The sequence below is a fragment of the Sceloporus occidentalis genome, unplaced genomic scaffold (genome assembly GCF_023333645.1).
Source record: "Sceloporus occidentalis isolate IW3139 unplaced genomic scaffold, rSceOcc1.0.p SCAF_82, whole genome shotgun sequence".
Classification (NCBI taxonomy): Eukaryota; Metazoa; Chordata; class Lepidosauria; order Squamata; family Phrynosomatidae; genus Sceloporus; species Sceloporus occidentalis.
The window spans coordinates 2,795,106-2,816,920 of record NW_028317062.1 but is presented as its reverse complement, the minus strand read 5'-3'; the positions used below and the strand labels follow the sequence as shown (position 1 = coordinate 2,816,920).

The following is a 21,815-nucleotide window of genomic DNA, read 5'->3' as shown; positions in this document are numbered from 1 at the left end:
TTTATTAAACAGAACATAAGTTAACAAAATGGACAAGGCTTCGGAGTTTGTAGTTTGTAGAGGTCTGGCCCTCTAAAACCATTCCAATTTCTCATGTGGCCCCATGGGAAAATTAATTGCCCACCCCTGGTGTACGTGTATGTGTGTGTAAGGGCAGTGTATGTGTATATGTAAGGGCAGTGTATGTGTATATGTGTGTTTATGGGCAGGTGTGTGTAAAGGCAGTGTGTAAGGGTCCCAGGAGGGAGGCTAACATTAGCCTTTTTTAATTTAAAAGAAATCTCTGCTGCTGTGGACTACTCTTCCAATGAATCATAGGAATTTTAGTTCACAGCAAGCATCTGCAGCTTTACGGTTGCTGCACTTCCCATGACGCATAGCCAGCATCATGGAAGTAGTATGCAATTGCTTGTATTGGTGAGTTCCGTGAGATTTAAAAAAAAAAAAAAAAAAAGTATCCCTCTTTCACATTTTAAAATGTTTGGACGTATGCATCAGTGATATTTGGATCTGAAGTTACAGGTTTCGGGGTTGTATGTATTCATATGCATCATGATGCTCGATAAATAGACAATGCCCGCTGTGGTTGGGGAAATCCGCTCCAGCCCCAGCCTACACTTCACCGACGAAGCCGTGTAGCCGGAGCCTCGGCGTTACAGAAGAACTGTCACAGCGTAAACCAATGTCTTCCTCTACGTGAAGCCCCGCCCGTGGACACGACTCTAACCACACCCCCTAAGACAAACGTTTCCCTCTTTGGGAGGTGTGGCTATGATTGCCGGTCGGCTAAGACCTGATATACATGATAAACACCCTCAGCTATAACAGGCAATACAGAGGCTAGAAAGCGCATCCCCACAAGACCAGAATGGTAGCGCCCTCTACAACCATGATGCGGAGCGGAACAGGTAACACCAGGTTAGCGCATGCGCAGCTGTTGAGACCTGGACCCACCTCTCTGCGACCGCTGCCCTGCGGTAAAATGGCGGCTCGCGTCGTGACCTGCCTCGGACGTTCCTGAGTAGCACGTGTTATGATGGCGCGTGTGCCCTGACTCCGGAAGTTCTTTCGGAAGGAGTGTGCGCAGCTACTGCCTCGCGAAGAGGAGGAGAAGACGCCGGAAGAGGTCGGACTCTTGCGCCGCAGCTCGGGGAGGGTGTGGGGGGCTTGGCCTGTGTGACAAGCAGTGCGGGCCCCGCCGCTGTCACTTGCTCGTCCTTCCTTCCTATCGAGGCCCGGGGTATCTCTCTTCTGTCTGCGAGCCTCTGACGCTACCTTTTGCCTGACTGTCAGCAGGGGTTCTCTCTCTTCACCGTGATAGGATGCTATTATTCGTGGAGGTGAGAGCCGGGTGAAGGAGGGGAAAGAGGGCGGGAGCGTAGGAGCAAGGGATAGGAGGCCGCCATGTGACTGAGGCCGGGCTGACACAGCAATCCTTCCTCTCACCGCGGCCTGGACGATACGGGTCGGTGAAGGGATAGATACAAGGATCGGGTGAGGGGGAGGCGCGGACCGAAAGACAAACGGTTATTAGTTGCTCCATGAGGCTATTAACTTTGTACGTGTGTCGCCTGGCGGGGATGGGGGATGGGAAGTGCTGAAAGGCACCGCAGTGACCTTTTGTCAAAGCTCCTGATCGCTGTGTGAAGGTTATCACTGGGGAGAAGGGCAGCCGGGCTGGTGGCCCCTGGACCTCTGTGGGAATGGAGGAGAGAAGTAAGAGGCGATCACCATATGGACGGTACCTCGGGCCTCCGTGTGCTGGTGGCTTCTCGAGTGGGACTGGCCGTTTTGGACCTGTTAGCGTTATTTGTGTATAGTGCCTGGCGCAATTATGTGCTCCGTGGCCTGGGAGGGAGAGCGCTTGGTTTGCTGCGCTGCCGCCATCATCGGTGTCCCGTCCGTATTACAGATAGGCGTATGTATTGGGATGATTCGAGTCGGCATGTTGTTGCCGTCGCTCTTAGTAACATGCTCCGGTTGGCCGAAGCACTTTTATTCCCGTCCTGCAAGCGATCGCTTTAAGTGAAACCATGTGGCCTCCCATGTGACTGGCCGATGCGCTGCCTGCCGTGATTACCGAAGCTCTGTCTTGGATCGGAAATAACTTGATTCCGTATCGGTACACCGAGTAGACGCGCCCCTCCCCCCACGTGCAACAAGTAACTAGCCCTGGCTATGGTGCCACTTCCTGGCTGCTCTGCGGTTGCCCAAGGACATTGCTGCGCTGGCTACCATTTTACTTCTTGGGGCTGAAGGCTTTTGGAACACCTCTTAGTAAGAATTAAAGTTTTTAACTCAACGAACAAGTTAATCTTGTAAAGTTCCATATGCCATTTTTTCCCCCCCATTCGGATCCCAGTGTGTGACCCAAGAATGTGGAAGCTCTGTGCCGTGAAACACGGAGAGTTGAGTGGACCGGGCACCGGGTTTCCCATCGCTCCGGCCCAGTTCCTCTGGGTTTCTCTACTGTCTGTATTTATGGTTTTTAGGTAAGCTTTAGAAACCAGCGCTCTGCAAACGTTCTGTTTGCTTTTATTTGGATTTGGCAGCCGATGTGTTGACTTTGGCCTTAAAATCAGTTTTTCGGGAAGACGAGTAACTTCTCAGACCCCTCTGACTTCATACAATTGGTGCTACCAACATTAATATTATCTTTATATAGCGCCAACAATTTACTCCGTGCTACTTACCTATAGCAGCGGGAATGGCAAGACTAGAATATACAGACAGACGCATACTTTGGCTAAAGGGGTTTTATTTCCGGTGCTGGTGAACGTCGTCTGGTGATTTGCCGAGTAGTTGCCGGTTATGGGCTGCTTGTTGAGTTGGTGGATCGTGGTCGCTTGTTAGGAAGTTGAATTGCAGGATAAATGTGCCGGAAAATGTCTCGGGCATTAAATGTGTGCCGAGTATTTTGGATGGTCTCTGCGGTGTGCAAAGTCTCTAACAGCCGGGCTGCCCATCCCCTGCGTTCGGTTCTGCGGTTTGTTCATCATCTCTCCATCCGGGCATAAAATGGCCGGCTGGCTGTTGTGGATGTTTGCGGAGGTTAAAAGGTCGCAGAGCGGGAAGCTGCCGCGTAGACCCGAGGAAAGTGACAACAAGCTGCCACAAACGGTTCTGCGTTCCGGTTCATGTTGGGACGCCGTGATTGGACGGCATCAGCGAGTTGTTACTGGACCTTTCTGAACCCGTATGGCTTTTATCGGTTTTAGGCCAAGGTCGTTACTATAAATAGTCCTTCCATAAACCGTTACATTGCTAGTGTGTTGGGCGCGTGATCCGGATAGGTAATGTTTGGTTAGGGGTCCTGTGTCACGCGTGTAGCGTGTTCTGGTTGTTTAAAAGCATCTGACTGTGTGGCTGCAGCTATAAACTGCAATAATCTGCTTTGCCTTTTAAACTATTGGCGTGCTGTGACCTTTAAACAGGATTTCCTTAAAGGGGCCGTTGGCTGTGGCAACCAGCAGCATCAACTGCAAACGCGCATTAAATGCCTGCCCTGACCCACGGAAAGGGCTTTTCATCACTAAATCGCCACGACTCCCCGAATAAACGCCATTATTCATTGGCGTGTGGACGTGATTTACCCCGAGCACTTTCAGCGAAGGGAATGGTCGTCTCGAGGCTTACGTGTACAAATATATTTAACATGGCAGGTTCCCCGAGCTACGTGTGAGCGCTGCATGCTCTGCTTGTATTGTCAGGTCTTGGTGTATTTTGGAAGGAGATATCCGAGATCAGATGACTGCTGGAAAGCTGCTCCTGCTTAACGCTCGGTCGTGTACGGCGCGCGGTGAATATACCTCCTGTCGCTCGGATCGTGTAGAGACGCTCAGGAGTTACGGTCTCTGCCGGCACGGCTGATGCTGCAGTTACACGTTGTATTTATACAAACAGCGTGTGACGAGGGTGAAGCGCTGCTTCTTAGCTTCCTTCTTTACTCTGAAGGAGATGGCCTGAAAGTTAGATTTTTATTTTATTTTTTTGTTTTGTTTTTTGAGCCGACACAGATGCTATCAGCATGGACTAAACCCTCTATCTTCCCCAATCTAAAAATATCTGTTTTCCTTAAGTAATGCGGGAGCCGCAATGTTCTGCTGCTGCCTCTAATATATATACTATGTACAGAGATCCAGCGTTTACAGCGCATGTCACGTTCAGCCTCTTTAACGACCTCACTTTCTTCTGTCTTTGTTCGTCTGTTTAGTTTTGTTATATTACTCTGTTGCAGACACCGCCGTCACTAACACTCTTTATTTTTCAAAGGTTGCCTCTAAAGGTGCCGGCCTGAATCCTAATGCAAAAGTATGGCAAGAAATCCCCCAAGGAAGCGCTGCGGTGTCTCAAGCTGTCAATGGCACTGATGATTCCTGGGATGAAGCGTCGGCAACAACTGGGATCGGCACAGAAGGTAAACAGTGACGTTCTTTCTATTTAAAAGCCTTATGCCTGGTGCCATGATGCACCCCAATAATTATGTTGGTAAAGGAAAGATTTCATGTTGCTACCGTAGAGGACAGGCCAAGGTAGATGGGGTGTTCCTCCATGCTAGTAGGAGGAGGCTTCCCTGACGTATGTGTGACTGAGGCCTGTGTTTAATGCTTTCGTTATTCTCAAATAACTCGGGTTTGAGTGTTTCATGAAATAGCTGCCCCTTAGGAAACACCCCCCCCCCCCTTCAGAAAGCCAAGGAAGGTTCTCACTTGTAAAGGGCCTGATCCGTTGATTGTGTTTACAGGCTGACACGGTTAAAGATATGCCTAGCAAAAACTTGGGGGGGAAAGTTACAGAAATAACTATAAAACATTTTGAATAAATTTAAATTAAAAAAAAACAAAAAACAACCCTATTGGTTACAGCGATGAAGCATTAACAATGGACGATCTGCAATTGTTTTCTCCCCCCTCCTATCTTACAATGTGGCTCGATGCTTCATGCTGATGATTATCCTTTCATACCGTAGTAATGTTTATTTTTTGCTGTGAAGCTATTGTAGCCATGAATCTCTTGAGCAGAATCCTGAACAACCCACAGAAGCTGTTAAATATCATTTTAAGTGCTCTCTGTGGTATATGCATTTTTAATTTCCATTACTGTCCCTTTTAAAAGATAATGAGGCAGATCTGTCAGTTTTCTGCCCCCTTCCCTACTGAAAATAGCGAATACCGGGTTGCAGAGTATGGTGGCTCTACATAAATATAACACACAGACGATTTGTGGATTGGTTCCGGTAGCCCTCTGAAGAGGAAGGAGACATAGACGTAATGCTGGCTCTAGCACACACGGCGTATGATCGCATCTTGTGGGGTTAACTTAAATTAACTTCACAAGCTTGTGATTTTGTTTTAGTGTAAATTTAGTCACAGCTCCCGTTTAAGTTTGCTGTCCACGAGTAGGAAGCGACTGCCTGATCTGAATTTGAAACGGCTTCTGCAGCTGCCAAGTAAGCAGTTTGCTCCCTTTTTAAAAGCTCTAAAATAGATCTGCCAAATGCTTGCTTGGACACTTGCCCCTAATGCCTGCGTGCTTGTGCATGCGCCGACACCGCAGCCTTCAGAAAGGTAAACAAGCAATGTTTGTGAAACCCCATGCATTTCGCTGGAAGAATGTAAACTGAGTCTTAGTGATGCATGATGGGACTTTTATTCTTTTTGTGACCCAAACCTGCACACATGTTACGCTGATTGTACCATTTTATGCTCTTAGTTCTGGCTTGTGGTCATGAGATATAAAAAGGAGTTGCTCGTGGACTGAAAGCCTAGGTTGCTTTGGGAATGGGAAATCTGCAGCAGATTTGTTTTATTAAACCCTTCAAAATAAAGTACTTTGCTTAGATGTAGAAATCGTAAACCGGTGGCCAATTGACGCGTTCCCTTTAGCTTCATTGTGCAAGGAGTTGGACTTTTGTGTAAAAACTCTGCAACATGAGACCAGCTCTATCCCAGGATCACTTAACAGAGTTTGATTTGCATTTTAATGTTTGTGGGTTTTTTGTGTTATATACTGTTGATCTCAAATGCTTTAGAATCAGTTTGATCATAATTTGTCATGACAGCCCGGTGATGATCAAGTATCGCGCTTAGAGGGAAGTGGGCCAGCGATCGGGTGTCTGAGCAGCTCTTTCCTTGTTTTTCTCTGTTCCCTTCTGCTTTCTCTTAAACGTCTGTCTTCTCTCTGTTCCTCCTGCTCAGCGCCTGATTGTTTGGTGTTCTCAGTGATCGCAAGATTGAGATCTGAGGGCTTGTATTTACAGTGGTGCTTGTGAACATAACTCACGCTAGTACAGGACAAGAGGCCACCGTTCTTCAGCTAACATTACTTGCGACCTATTTATTTAAAAATCCAACGTTGACATGGATACGCTTTTATCTATAGATTGTGTTAATAGGTGCACTCCACTATTGCATGCACTTTAATGCATGGAGCAGCTCAGTGTTTGCGCATCGGTTTCCTCTCTCTCTCTCTCTCTCTCTCTATATCTATATATATATCTATCTATATATATATATATATATATATATATATGTGTGTGTGTGTTTCCCCCTCACCTCTGTTTGCCTTGTTCCTGCACAATGCAATATCCATGCGGAGATACTCTCCACCAGCCAGCACTGGCGTAGTGACATTCAGGGGGTCTTGGACCCTCCAGTGTCTTTATTTCCACTCTGGCTGCAGTGCAGGTTACAGGAGGAGGATGGTTCTTTAGTATTGACTTTCTCTTCAGGACTGGGCTACTTTGTGCTAGACGCCAGTGTAATGGCGCACGTGCCCGGTGTCTTTGGAATCTCCTCATTCCTTGAACTATCCATTATTCAGTGCCAGCCTTGGCCTGAATAGACTTGCCAGTGTGGGCCCTTCATAATGAATAGTTAAATGAGGCAGTTGAAGCCGCATCTCTCCTGTAATCCTGCCCTTTAGTGAATTCTCTGTATATAAAGTGTCCGCTGTCCCGGTCATCCACACGTTGGTCACGTAACGTCTGCTTCCAGACTGTCATCTTTCATGAATGTTTCAAAAGTTGCGTTTTGGATTCAATTAGACATGCAAGTCTCTCCAATTTTCTATTTTTCCCCCCTTATCTCTTAGAAAATATGAGTGAGGCTTGCAAGCAGTTCGAAGTAATGTATTCCCCTACTTGCGAAGCAAGCCAGAATGGTCTCGGTATGGAAGAAGCGGCTGCTAATGGAATGGATTTAATCGTACCGGATGAGCTCGGATACCAAATGTTTGAGGCATCAGGTGAGTGCGTCTGGCCGAGTGCGGTCTATTCATGGTAGCTGGAGTGTATCTCTAGTAGTGGTTTAACGGTTATTGTGTTTGGTATGTGATGCACAGTCCTCATAATCATTGTATTCTTGTAGGTTGCCCCTTAGTTACTTGTTTAAACAACAAAATATCCAGTTTAAAGGGACATAAGGATTTTCACTGTTTAATCTTGCCTTATAAAAATCCACAGTCTCAGATGTAGTTTTTATTTATTTTTTTCGGGCGGGGGGTTAAGTATGTATGTATGTATATATATATATATATATATATATATATATATATATATAATAATATAAAAAACAAAAACGTATTTTCCGGCGTATAAGATGACCCCCAACTTTTCCAGTTAAAATATAGAATTTGGGCTATACTCGCCGCATAAGACTACCCCTCTACCCAGTATACAACAACCAGCCAATCACGGCAAGCGATGTACCTTACTGGTGATTGGCTGGTTGTTGTATACAAAGCCTCCTTGGATTGGGTGGGTCAGCTCTCCCTAACATATGCCTGTCCACACACACATGTATAGACATACACACCCCTTCCTTTACACACACACGTCTACACATACTAACATACACCTGTCCATACATACACATTTATACACTGCCCTCACCACACACCCCTGCCTTTACACAGACTGCCACTCTGTGTGTCCGTGACCCCCCCCCCCCCCCCCCCGAGATATGCTGCCACTCGATGTGCGCCCCTCCCCTAGACTTACCAGTGCAGACTTCCGGAGTCCCGGTGTCTTGCGGGGCCGACAGGGGACGTCTATTCTACGCAGAACGGTATACAACTTGAGATGCCGGCACTTTCGGCACCAGAAGTTGTATACCGTTCTGCACTGGTAAGGAGGATTGTTAACCCCTTGATGACAATTGCCGGTCCGGGCACGTCACCGAAAATCGTGACGATTATGACAATTGACGTGCCAGGACCGGCACGTCTTTAAACGGGTGAAAAAATCGATCCGTGATCGTTTTTTTTTATTTTTTTTTTATTTTTTTTTTCACTCAAACGGTGTTGCTCTAATGCCTCGACATCGAGGCATTGAGCAACACCAAAAAAACATTCCCGGCCCCCCCCCCCCCCCCCCCCCGATCGCTCCTAGGAGCAAATAAAAAAACATGTTTGAAAGACTGCACGTCTTTCAAACATGGCGGCGCCCGCCGCCGAAAAAAGGGCTTAGGAAGCGATTGCGAGTCGCTTCCTTTGCTTAGCTGGTGTTGCTAAGATGCCTCAGTATCGAGGCATCTTTGCAACACCTGTTTAGCAAAGGAAGCGACCCGCGATCGCTTCCTAAATGCTTAACTTACCTTCCCGGTACCGGCGTCTTCAAAACACACGCGGTGTTTCAAGATGGCGGCGCCCATCAAGCCCGGGGCGGAGCCTGCTGTCATCATCGGGGGGGGGGGGTTGCTGGATGTCATGGACATCCAGTGAATAACACCCCTAGTGGTCAGATCACTCATAAGAGTGATCATGATTTGCTAAATCAAAGGCAATGTTTTGATCAGTATTGGATCTGCCTCCCTCCTTCACTTGCTTCTAGTGAGGGAGAGAGACAGATCAGTGTGTTTTCAGGTATTCTCAATAATATATATATATATTGATCCAAAGGCTCTTATAAGAGCCACCCATTTAATATTAACCCCTTCATTGCCATTGATCACTGCATAAACAGTGATCTTGCATAGTGGCAATTGTTTTTGGGGTTCTTTTTTTTTACATTTTTTTTTTTTACTTTTTTTTTTTGTACTTTTTTTTAGGGTTTTTTTAATTTTTTTTATTAGAGCCATTAACCCTTTCCTTCCCCACTATTTTTGCTGCAATTGTTGCCATGCAGCGGTATACGGCTGAGGAGGCTTGTTCCAAATTTGGCCCTTTTGCCCCCAAACAATCTGACAAACCCATGCATGTGGGGTATCAGTGTACTCAGGAGATGTTGCTGAACACATATCGGGGTGTTGTGTGACAGCAACAACATACCAGGAGCTGTAATTTTACACCTGAAGTACAAAGTATGTTTAAAAAAACAGCAAAAACAATTACTATCACAAACTTTGACAAGGGTTGGTGGTAGGATTAGTGCATGGAAAGGGTTAAACTATCAGCATCTAAAATACCCTGGGGTGTCTAGTTTTCAAAAATATATGGTTTGGTGGGGTAAATTTAATTTGCTGGCTTCAAAGATGCCCCAAATACCACATGGAGACAGAATTACCAGATTCAGAGAAAAATGGTTTTGAAATAGCAAAACGCTACTTGTACTTATTGCCCCATAACGTGTAGAAGAAAGCAAAAAAACATAAAAACATTGGGTATTTCTAAACTCGGGACAAATAGTAGAATCTATTTAGCAGGTTTTTTCAGTAGTTTTTTATGATGAATAAAAGATTTTTCAAATAAAAGTGAGAATTTTTTTTTTTCAATTTTTCGTCATATTTTATTATTTTTATTATAGAAAATTACATCATATATAAAAAAAATATGGTGTCTGAAGAAAGCCCTTCTTGTCCTGAAAAAAACAATATATAACTTGTGTGGGTTTAGTAAATGGGTTAAGAGAAAATTACAGCTAAACACAAACACCGCAGAAACGATAAAACAGCCATTGTCACGAAGGGTACAAAAAATAGAATCAGCCTTTGTCACGAAGGGGTTAAAGCTTACCGCGCAGACGTTCACCGGCGAGCGTAAACAACCTCCACTGCCAGCATGTCTGCACGATGTGCTTTAACAATCTCCCTTGCCGGGACTCCCCCTGTGGGAATTCCCGGCAAGGGAGATTGTTAAAGCACACCGAGCAGACGTGCCGGCAGCGGGGGTTTACGTGCATCGCCGCTAACGGAAAGTGACAGCACGGGAGGCTGTCTGTGTCGGAGAGTAGGATGCAGGTCCCCTGCACCGCTGCGGGGGATCTGTATCCTAACCCTGCTAGACCTCGAGCTCCCTAATGCTGGGCTAGTTAGAGGGAGGTTGTGATCTCCCCAACCAGCCCTGCTCATCGGGCGCCTGCTGATCAGGGCTAGCTGGGGAGATCACGATCTTGCACCTACCTCGGCGTGGCCCTGAAGACTGGCCCAGGGGAGGCGGGTTCTCCGCTCGCCCCTCCCCTAGAGATTCGAGATTCTCCAGTCCGGCTCGGTAAGTTTCAGTACTCGGCATATAAATATGGTAGCTTTTCTTCCATTAAACTTCTACACACCGGGAGGCTGTGAAATGCCCCACTCGACTTATACTTCGTGGGGATGAAAATGAGGTCCCGCTTATCCTATGAAGTGCATCACCTCTGGTATAGGTTGGAGGTTCCGCTGGGTGGTTGAGTTGGCTATTAGGTTTACTACAGAGTAAAAGGGTTTATGGTATTGAGTAGGCTGGGCAAAGACAGACAGCAAAGGTAAGCGGCGCTCGGCAAAACTATTCATAGGCTCCTCTGGCTTTTGTGCCTTTATGATCGCGTACGAGTTTTTTTGCTTTTTGGGTTTTTTTCATTGCGCAGCGGTGTTTAAGGAATTTTGTTGAGTGGCGCTTACTTTTACTATTTGTTTGTATTCATTAGGAAGGCCTGAATCTGGCCCCCGGCTTGCAGAGAACAAATGGCTTACTAAAGCTTATACCGTTCGGCTCTAGTGAATTTTCAGACAACAGACCCAAAAACTTGCACACAACAAATACACAGCTGTGGGATTGTTTTAAAAATGTATATGTAGAGATAAGATCACAAAAACCAATGGTGTGTGTTTACACAACAACTCCTCCTTTTTTAGGTGATGGCACTTCTACCGTTCCAGAGGAAGTTTCTGCCGAAGATCTAAAAGAATGTCTCAAAAAGCAACTTGAGTTTTGCTTTTCACGGTAAGATCCTATCTACGCATGTTACTGTAAGAAAATTGCATTTTACTGTATTTGCCCAAGAGACGATAGACTCGTTATGTTGCGCAGGCTTTGGGCACCCCAATGGTCTTTTATTAATCTAGAGAATATGCCAACACTAGTACATATGGTCCCGTCTGAAGTTGGGTGAATGGCTGTCCAACAGTAATAGATTAAGTAAACCATGCCGTCACTGTATAGTGTCTCAAAACTTAAACCTTGTGTGTTGGCGCCTGCTCTGTGTAAGTTTTGTTACTGAATATACGTTATATGAGCTGTTTTTAGGCCACTTTATGGAAGCGTTTACAGAACTGGTATTTTTCCTCCCTTCTGTAGAGAGAATCTTTCTAAAGATCTCTATTTGATGTCACAAATGGATAGTGATCAGTTTGTACCTATATGGACAATAGCAAATATGGAAGGAATCAAGAAACTGACCACTGACATGGACCTCATCCTGGAAGTATTGCGTTGTAAGTATGAACAGCTTTATTAACAAAAATGTATTGACTTGAACTATTCTGATGTCTGTGGCCACAGGTGCCCTCACTCGCCAAAAAGTGAGGGAGACATGGTGGGTTTAATGCAAAAGTAGACTGCCAGGTCATGTGTATAACTGAAATAACACTGGCTGGGATGGGTGTCTAGACAGTCCAATGTAACTTCATCTGTACACTTGAGATGAGGTTAAGTTAGATAAGTGAGCATTCGCTGGGTTGCTGTACCGATCTAGCTACCAAATGCTCTTTCCTGCGTATATTGGCGGTGCCCCCCCCCCCCACCCCCCCTTCTGCAAAACCTGCATGCCCTTGGCTATTCGGCTTCTTGGCGACATGTTTGGCTAGACACACCTGCCTGCTTCCACATGGAAGACTCTCCACCAGTCTGCTCTGGCTCAGCAATGGGCCCAAGGGCATGTGCAGACAGCGTCCCATTGATTTCAGTGGGAGTGCTTTCCTACCGCTGACTGGCTGCAGATTTTTTAGATGGTCTCATCCCCAAATAGGTTAAAAAAAAAAAAAAAAGCATATTAATATACTTGCAAACACTGTAATAAGCAGCCATAGTGGAGGCTTCCTTGGACACTAGACTACCCCCCCTCATAATTGATTTGCAGGATCTCCTCTCGTTATCCACAGCTGTAGGCTGCTTGTATAAATCTGTGCACTCCTTAGGACCCAAAACACGTCCGTTTATGTTGTAAAGCCTGCATGTTTTATTGTTCCCACCATCAAATGAAGCCGTCATCTTTACATCTCATGCATTCATCGGCAGCACATGGAGTCTTCTCCTATACTGTTACACTTTTGCCTTAACAATACCTTTTCTACCTAGCACAAAAGTGCCGTATCTTTGTGTTGAGCACAGAAACCACTGCACTTTTTTTTTTATTTTTTTGCTTGATGTTGCTACCAAAACAGTTTTGGTACACATCTGAAATACTGGTTCTTCCATATGGATTGTGTGTAGGCTGCATGTACTTATGCTCTCTACCAGTCATAACCAAGTTACTTTCATATTTCTTACCACAAAAGTAAATGCTGCGAATATTGACACCTAAATAATATATCTATATATCTCTCAAGCTGTATCAGTTACATCATTACATCTCGGGATAAATACTGAATTTTTTTTCTTCTCTCACCCGACCAATCCCACCCGTGTTCCTTTTAGCTACTCCTGTGGTGCAGGTTGATGAAAAAGGGGAGAAAGTGCGACCGAATCATAAACGGTGTATCATCATTCTTCGTGAAATCCCAGAAACTACTCCTGTAGAGGTATTTGTTGTGGTTTTTTTTGTTTTAGAAGTATCAAGCTTAACCTCTAAAGCTCCCATCTGTATAGATCATTTTTTCAGGGGTTTTTTTCTGCAAAACTATAACTTTAACCCTTAAAATGCCACTACAACTAGTTATCTGCCATCAGTAGTTTGTAAGAATGTAAATTAGGAGGAAGTCTTTCGAATCTATGAACCCCAAAGATGAGATTACTGTGAGTACCACCATCAACCTATTTGATGCTAGATCAGTTTAACAAAACATATATTTTATTTTCCCATGTGGTCATGTTTGTGCTTTACGTCTGTTTGTTTTCTTAAAGCTGCTGTTCCACCTACACTTTTTTTTTTTAATGAAATACAGCACTAAGGAACATTGTTTTTGATACTGTTGAATGCTGTAACAATCTGCCATAAAATCAGCTCCAGTCCTTAAGGAGAGGGCTTTTAACTGTGGTACTGAACCTGGAATATTCAAAAATGGTGCGTTCAAAGCATTTCCTAAAGTCTTTGTGCATTTCTTCTCCCTCCCACCAGGAAGTTAAAGCACTCTTTGACAATGAAAATTGTCCCAAAGTTATAAGTTGTGAGTTTGCTCACAATAACAACTGGTATGTTACATTCCAGTCAGATACCGATGCCCAACAGGTAAGATCCACCACCCAAAGTGTATTCTCCTTTTATCCATTGTAAGTCTCTTCACTGCACTGAATCAATTTTATATTGCGCAGGCATTTAAATATCTACGGGAAGAAGTGAAAACTTTTCAGGACAAGCCTATAATGGTAAGTCTGTGTGTTTAGTAGATTTTGTTAGCATGGTGAAACCGTTCTCAAAGCTTTGTTTTCTGATGGCCTTGGTTTTTAACATTGTGATATAAAACTTTATATAACATAGTAACGCTTTAAAATTTTTGCAAGAGGTGCAATCTTTTTAAACCTGGCCATTTCTGCAGTTTCCCTGTGTAATGCCTCCAGTAGTAGTAGACATTTTTTGCTTTAATCCTCCAACTTGTATGTTTTCCCACCAGGCTAGGATAAAAGCCATCAACACATTCTTTGCAAAGAATGGATATCGGTCCGTAGAGTCCAGTGTGTACGCTCAGCCGGTTCAGTCCCAAGCACAGTTTGCCTCTCCACTTTTTATGCAGCCTGTATTTAATCCTCATCAGCAGTACTCCATTTATAACATTGTGCCTCAAACGTGGTCACCAAACCCAGCACCTTATTTCGAAACTCCACTGGTAAGTCTTACAATGAAATTCCTCCTAGACTTCATCTTACATTTGATAAGCTTTGTTAACCATATTTACAGTCTGGCCCCGTGATGAGAAATTGCGCTTGATGGGTAAAAGGGTAACATTCCAGTGTCTGGAATTTTTGTTAATAATCTTATTTTGCTTTTAAGTTATTCCATGCCAGGCACAGTAATACGTTGCTGTTCCGGTAGCGGAATGATTTTTTTTTTATCTCATTGACTCCAGCTTGGATTGTTGATCCTACCCAATGATTGCAAGATTATGAGATCTGAGGGCTTATCAATTTAAGATTGCTGCAACTATCTAATACAACATTCCGCCTCCAGCCAATGTTATTTGGTACATATACCAATGTTATCAATTTTATATGAATTTACTGAGGTTTCCAGGTTTTCACACTCGCATTCTCTCTCTTTCACTCTCGCATTCTCTCTCTTTCACTCTCGCATTCTCTCTCTTTCACTCTCGCATTCTCTCTCTTTCACTCTCGCATTCTCTCTCTTTCACTCTCGCATTCTCTCTCTTTCACTCTCGCATTCTCTCTCTTTCACTCTCGCATTCTCTCTCTTTCACTCTCGCATTCTCTCTCTTTCACTCTCGCATTCTCTCTCTTTCACTCTCGCATTCTCTCTCTTTCACTCTCGCATTCTCTCTCTTTCACTCTCGCATTCTCTCTCTTTCACTCTCGCATTCTCTCTCTTTCACTCTCGCATTCTCTCTCTTTCACTCTCGCATTCTCTCTCTTTCACTCTCGCATTCTCTCTCTTTCACTCTCGCATTCTCTCTCTTTCACTCTCGCATTCTCTCTCGCATACTCATTAATACAAACCCAACTCCCTTACCTGAACTGCAGATTTCCTGCGCACTCTCGCAAGGCTGCCTTTGCGTTGCTCGCACACAGCGTCTATTCTCTTGTGCTGGCCAAGGCAAGCAGGAACAGAGCAGAGTCATGTGACGTGGCATAAATTCACGTGACTCCGCCATTGTGTTTTAAAAATCAGTTACTACCCCATAAAATATCTGGACTGTGAAAAGCACCATTGCAGTTATGTTGCCTAAATGCTTTCCATCTTAGTCAGAGCCTGCCAGCTTTCAGGGGGCGCAGTGCAAACCCCCAACTAGAGCTCCTTCCATTTGAAATGTTCAGCGCCATTTACCGATGTACCGTATTTGCAAATGCTCTGAAAAATACCCCTCGTTTTCTAATCGGGGTCGTCTTATAATCAGACCTGACAACACACCGGGAGTCCGAAGCACCGGTAAATTATTTTTTTTGGGGGGGGGGTGTTAAATGGGGGGCATAAGGCATTTCTGTAGGCAGAGTGCTCTGATATGCCTTTTAACCCCCTTAATGCCACTCTGCCTCCAGAAATGCCTTTTAACCCTCTGTATGCCAGCTTGGCATTAAGGGGGTTAAAAGGCATATCATGGGGCACAGTGGCATATAGGGGGTTTAAGGCATTTCTGGGGCAGAGTGACAAGCCTGGGGGCAGATGTGCATAACTGGGGGGAGGTTGGAAAATTAAACAATCTTTTTCTCAATCATAGCTTTTATTAAAAAAAGAAATTGTTCACATAGTTTACATGAATTAACATTTACTGGTAAAGCTTTTTTCCTATAGGGTTGTCTTATATTCAGGCTTTTTTTCCCTAAATTAATATTCAGATTTTGGGGGGCGTCTTATAATTGGGGGCGTCTTTTATAATCGAGCAAATACGGTAATCTCTTTAAACAGATCAGTTTCTTGCTTGGTGCCGTTGGCAGCGGGTCAATGCTTTGTGTTAGGATGTCTGTTTTGGATCCTTCCTTGAATTGTTAGTGGTTATCTGGATTGTTTTCTTATCTCCCCTGTGCAGGCTCCATTTCCCAACAGTGGATTTGCAAATGGTTTTAATTCTTCAGGATCTTACAAATCAAGCGCTGCTTCGTTGGGTGTAGGAAGGCCGTTCCATCGAAATCGGTAAGCGGTGTGGGGGTTTTCCCCAAATGGTGACAATCGAGTCAATGTTATGCAGGGTTTCTAAACGTTCTGAGCCTGTTAGTGATTTCTGCTTAAGTGCAAATAGTTTTGATAAACAAAGTATTTGCCTGGCATCTATAAAGCATGTAGACGTTTAATTCTCCAAACAAAAGAATTGAGTTTTTAGCGATTTTTTTCCAGGCTATTGTTTGAATCTGTATGATGCCGGCTTTCTGGAATTTTCCAGTTAGCATCTCATTTGTTAATGACTGGATAAGATATGAGGTCACGGTCAGTGTGAAAATGCATCTTTGCCAAGCTTGGGGAGCGCTGCACTAATTCTCAGTGTCTACGTTGCTTGTTCTAACAGGGATATAATTTACTATGTGCCAGGAGGTTAGTGGACTGATTAGTGTTCCCCAGGTGCCTGGTTTACCAGCTTTTACACCATAATTTTGTCTGTTTCATTTGACTTTTTTCCATCCACTAGTCTGAGAAATTCTAACATTAAAGCTTTGCACTGGCCCAGTGATGACAGCTTGCGCTTGATGGGTAAAAGGCCGGCATTCCTATGCTAAGGAATTGGACTTTAAGTTAGTTTTTCTAAAATTGGTTTACGTCTTCCATGCCAGGTTCAGTAACGTAATACATTATTGTTCCTGACAGTGGAACAATATTAGTCCTAATGTCCTCTGGCATATGAATTGTTGGTTCTCCCATATGATTGCAAGATTATGAGATCTGAGGGCTTAAGTAGAACTGAACTTCTAGTTATGTTACTCGTAATCAGGCTGTACAACAGTGAAAGTTGTAACGGTCATCTTGTGTACCTTTTTGTTATTGTTCGTGTAGGATCTTAGTATTAATATCAAATAACTTCATATGAAGTTAACTCCAGAGAAATGGGGTAGTTTAACGTAAACCATCTTTTGTAGTGTCAAGCCCCCGTTTCGAACGTCTTCAAACTCTGATCGGACTTCTGACAGCGGGCCTACAACGGCTCCAGCATCCTTAACAGAGGCACCTTTAAGCAGACTCAACTCCAGGGGTTTTCCATCTGATCGACATACAGCGGCAGGGCACCTAGATCTTGGGTTCTCTCCAAAGGACACACAGTCGTTACAGATAGAACAGAATGGTTCGGATGGAGCTGGCCGTGGAAGGTATTTATCTCCGAACTGCTGCTTGGTTGCAAAGCTTTTTTTTTTATTTTATTTTTTTTTTTTTGGTTGGCACCTTAATCAGTAAAATATTTTTTCTTAAATGATTGTCGGTTGAGCAGTTGGTTTTGGTTCTAAACTTTGCATGCCATAAGTGCATAGACACTTTTCATAATCTGTGATTTTGTATGGAAATCTATGCCTTGAATAAAAAAAAAAACACCTTTTCTTTTAAGGCGAAATGCCTTTAGAGGTAGAAGACGAAGAGAAGAGGATCGTATTTCGGTGAGTAGGCTTCTGAGGTGTTTGACTTTAGTTGTTTTTTTGTTTAATGCATCAAGTTGTGGAAGCCCAGTGATGATCAAGTATCGCGCTTAGAGGGAAATGGGCCGGCATCCAGATTCTTTTTCTTACCTCATTTCTCACATCTACTCTACAATCTAGTTCTTATTTCTCTTCTACTTCTGTTTCTGTTCCTTAGTGTCTGTCTGCTTGGCCTTCTCAATGATCCCAAGATTATGAGATCTGAGGGCCTATATACCCAGAAAGCAGCTAATAAGTTCTCAAAGCTTCAAATGAAAAAGCTAATCAAATTTTCATTTTTTTTTTTTTTTTTAGCGGCCCTTGTCAACAATGGAAGAAGCTGCACCCGCACCAAAGTTTGACCTGCTAGCATCTAATTTCCCTCCGTTACCCGGGAGTATAGCCAGCACCCCTGGGGAACCCGTCCTAGAAAGCAGGATGGCTGATGTTGTGAAAGGAATTTGCAAAGAAAAGGTAAATGAATAAGTGATTGTAGCCTTCCTGTGGTGGTGTTTTTTAATCTTTTGGATTCTTAACTTTTTTGAGTGAATGTTTGGTATACCGCAAACATGCTTTGTGGTGAGCTTAATTTAAAACACATTATGAGCCTTTTCATTTTGTGTGTTGAGATGCATAATGTGTATTTTTTTTTTTTTGTTTGTTTTTTTAGGAGAATAAGGAATTACCTGCAAATTTGTCAACACAAGCTCAGGAAGAACCTGCAAAAACTCCCCTCCAGCAGCCTGTCGCATGCACAACTCCCCGTACCACAGAGGAAACGACCCCACTGCCAAGGTGAGAGTGTGCCGTAAAAAAGAACGCTCATCGATCGAAATTGTGTCCTTCACCTGCAAACCACACTACAAGCATACAAACGGCTTAATTACACACTGTAAAGAGCTCCAATTAAGACTAAGATTATCTGAAACCTTGTTCATGTCCAGATGGCTCTAAGTATAGCATAGATCAATAAGGTTTTCATCTTGCCACCCAAGCGCCTTCTGACAGTTGATGCACCGTGTAATCTTTAGCTTATGAATATTTTTCATAATTTTTGTATAACTGTGCCCAGTGATGATCAAGTATCGCGCTTAGAGGTAAAAGGACATGTGGTCACAAGCCTGAGTTCTTTTCTTTTCCGGCTTAATCTCTTTTCTGTCTTTCACTTGTTCTTAGATCTCTCTCTCCCTCTCTGCTTGGGCTGTGTTTGCATTGTCCCTCCAATGATCGCAAGATTATGAGATCTGAGGGCAAATATTACATATGAACCATTTGATGCGCTCATGTACTGAATATGCAAAACTGAATGTTTGGCTTTAGGTATGTTATGGCTTCTTGTCTGTTAACCAGTTCCTTTATTTTCTTCAGTAACACAGTTCTTCATGACAAGAAGCCTACAGAGTTATCATGTCATAAGGACGTTGCGAGCCAGACCCCTGCCGTATTACCTGCATCTACTCCTACATTAAAACCACATAAAACAAATGCTGCTGTGTCATCAGCTTCTGTCTCACCGTCATTGAATACACAGGTAACATAATTCCACCTGTAACTCTGTCCTTTGTCACCCAAATCATTCGGTCCCCCCTTTACTCCCCTAATATTCCTCTTTTATAACTGCAGGATGTCATATATGTATGTATATATATATATATATATATGTATATATATATATATAATATATATATATAATATGTATATATATATATATAATATATATATATAATATGTATATGTATATATATATATATATGTGTATATATATGTATATGTATATATATATATATGTGTATATATATATATATGTGTATATATATGTATATGTGTATATATATGTATATGTGTGTATATGTGTATATGTGTGTATATGTGTATATATGTATATGTGTGTGTGTATATAATGTGTGTGTATAAGGCTCTACCAGCCAATTTGTGTAGAACATGGGGTGGGGAGGGATCCTCAAAGAATCTAATGTTCTAAATAGGGCTGCAACTAACGATTATTTTAATAATCGATTAGTTGGCCGATTATTTTTTCGATTAATCGGATAAAAAAAAAATATGCAAATTTTTTGTTTAAAATTTAATGAACTGGATGTTAAAAAACAACTTAAAATTTACATTAACATTCTTATTTTGTTATGATGTAATAAAAAAACAATATGTTCAAAGTACAAAAACCCAAACACAATATTTATGAAACAAAATAACCCCAAACATTCTGAAAAGAGGTGGACTATTACTGTTCAAGAATCTTTGCCCCGGCCCTGGCACTTTGCCCCCGGCCCTGGCACTTTGCCCCCGGCCCTGGCACTTTGCCCCCGGCCCTGGCACTTTGCCCCCAGCCCTGGCACTTTGCCCCCAGCCCTGGCACTTTGCCCCCAGCCCTGGCACTTTGCCCCCAGCCCTGGCACTTTGCACCCGGCACTTTGCCCCCAGCCCTGGCACTTTGCACCCGGCACTTTGCCCCCAGCCCTGGCACTTTGCACCCGGCACTTTGCCCCCAGCCCTGGCACTTTGCCCCCTGGCACTTTGCCCCCAGCCCTTTGCACTGTGCCCCTGCACCCAGTCTCCAACTCTGCCCTGCACCCAGCCCTGCCCCCACATTCTGTCCTGCACCCGCACTCACGCCCTGCACCCGCACTCACGCCCTGCACCCGCACTCACGCCCTGCACCCGCACTCACGCCCTGCACCCGCACTCACGCCCTGCACCCGCACTCACGCCCTGCACCCACACTCACACCCTGCACCCAGTCTCCAACTCTGCCCTGCACCCAGTCTCCTGCCCTGCCCCCACACTCACACCCTGCCCTGCATCCCCACCCCCACTCTGCCCTGCACTCAGTCTCCTACCCTGGCCTGCCCCCCCACCCCCACTCTGCCCTGCATCCCCTGAAACCCCACCCCCACCCCCGTGAATCGCTCTGTGCGAATGGAGCCACTCGCACAGAGCGAACCGCTCTGTGCGAATGGAGCCACTCGCACAGAGCGAACCGCTCTGTGCGAACGGAGCCACTCGCACAGAGCGAACCGCTCTGTGCGAACGGAGCCACTCGCACAGAGCGAACCGCTCTGTGCGAACGGAGCCACTCGCACAGAGCGAACCGCTCTGTGCGAACGGAGCCACTCGCACAGAGCGAACCGCTCTGTGCGAACGGAGCCACTCGCACAGAGCGAACCGCTCTGTGCGAACGGAGCCACTCGCACAGAGCGAACCGCTCTGTGCGAACGGAGCCACTCGCACAGAGCGAACCGCTCTGTGCGAACGGAGCCACACGCAACTAAAAGAAGGCGGAGAGTGCAGCGGAAGCGGGGAACGCTCGCGGAGGTAAGTAAAAGGAGCCGAGTGCGCCAACAACGAATCGATCACTCGATTAATCGATAACGGAAATCGTCGACAACGATTTCCGTTGATTATTATCGATTTTATCGATTCGTTGTTTCAGCCCTAGTTCTAAATGCCTTACTCTGAGAAATGTTTTTTTTGTATCCAACATGACAGTTTGAGTTAAATCCTCCAAAACCATATTTCATACACTGTGTTCCAAAGGATGTGTTTTTACAATTTAGATAAAAATATGTGAATTCTCACTGTTGCATTTTGTTTAAAGGAGCCTAGGAAATTAAGTTATGCCGAAGTATGTCAGAAGCCCCCACAAACTCCCGCTCCTGTACAGCCGCTCCGCGAACTGCGTTCAAATATCTCCCCGCCAGCCAAAAATGACGAAAATGCTGTTCCGGAAAAGAATGTTGAAAAATCTCAAGAGAAGCTTGAAGGAAAAGTAAAGGATTCTCCAGGACATCGCAACAATGGAACGCCCAGAAGTGGTGCGGGGAAAATCAGGGATCAGAGGCGCCAGTTTGTGCGCAGGTCTTCACCTCAGGGAGCAACACGGCGTAATGGCAAGGAGCAATACGTGCCACCAAGATCACCAAAGTAATCAAAACAAACAAAAAAAAAAAAGAACTCAAACTTTAACTGGACTGATGTCAGCGGTGGAATGAACTCTGAAATACTCAGCCGTAAGGACTGACTTTGTTAAAAAAAACAAAAAAAAAAAAACCAATGAATATGGACATAATGAAATTACTAAATTCATCTCCGTGGCTTTTGAAGTGGTGAATAGCAGTTCAAAACAGAGCAATTTAGTTCTGGGGGATTGGATTTTCTTTTTTTTCTTTTTTAATTAACATTTTAAG

At 44.3% G+C, this 21,815-nt stretch overlaps 1 protein-coding gene across 1 annotated transcript; it reads left to right on the top strand.

Moving 5' to 3' along the window:
• The first annotated feature begins 1,322 nt into the window (after window positions 1-1,322).
• LOC149285262 (la-related protein 4-like) lies at window positions 1,323-21,556 on the top strand. Its single transcript, XM_089495613.1, has 15 exons — window positions 1,323-1,340; window positions 4,273-4,421; window positions 7,088-7,263; window positions 11,079-11,136; window positions 11,491-11,627; window positions 12,829-12,932; window positions 13,469-13,579; window positions 13,663-13,716; window positions 16,047-16,150; window positions 17,086-17,313; window positions 17,547-17,595; window positions 17,929-18,087; window positions 18,284-18,408; window positions 18,982-19,144; window positions 21,227-21,556. The coding sequence occupies exons 1-15, from the start codon at window positions 1,323-1,325 to the stop codon at window positions 21,554-21,556; spliced, it is 1,965 nt and encodes a 654-aa protein (XP_089351739.1).
• The last annotated feature ends 259 nt before the right edge of the window (window positions 21,557-21,815 follow it).

Excerpts from the sequence above, each read along its gene's own strand:
- LOC149285262 (XM_089495613.1), top strand. Across the intron at positions 4,422-7,087 it reads GGGATCGGCACAGAAGGTAA|CTTAGAAAATATGAGTGAGG; the intron begins ACAGTGACGTTC and ends CCCCCCTTATCT. Across the intron at positions 17,314-17,546 it reads GATGGAGCTGGCCGTGGAAG|GCGAAATGCCTTTAGAGGTA; the intron begins GTATTTATCTCC and ends TTTTCTTTTAAG.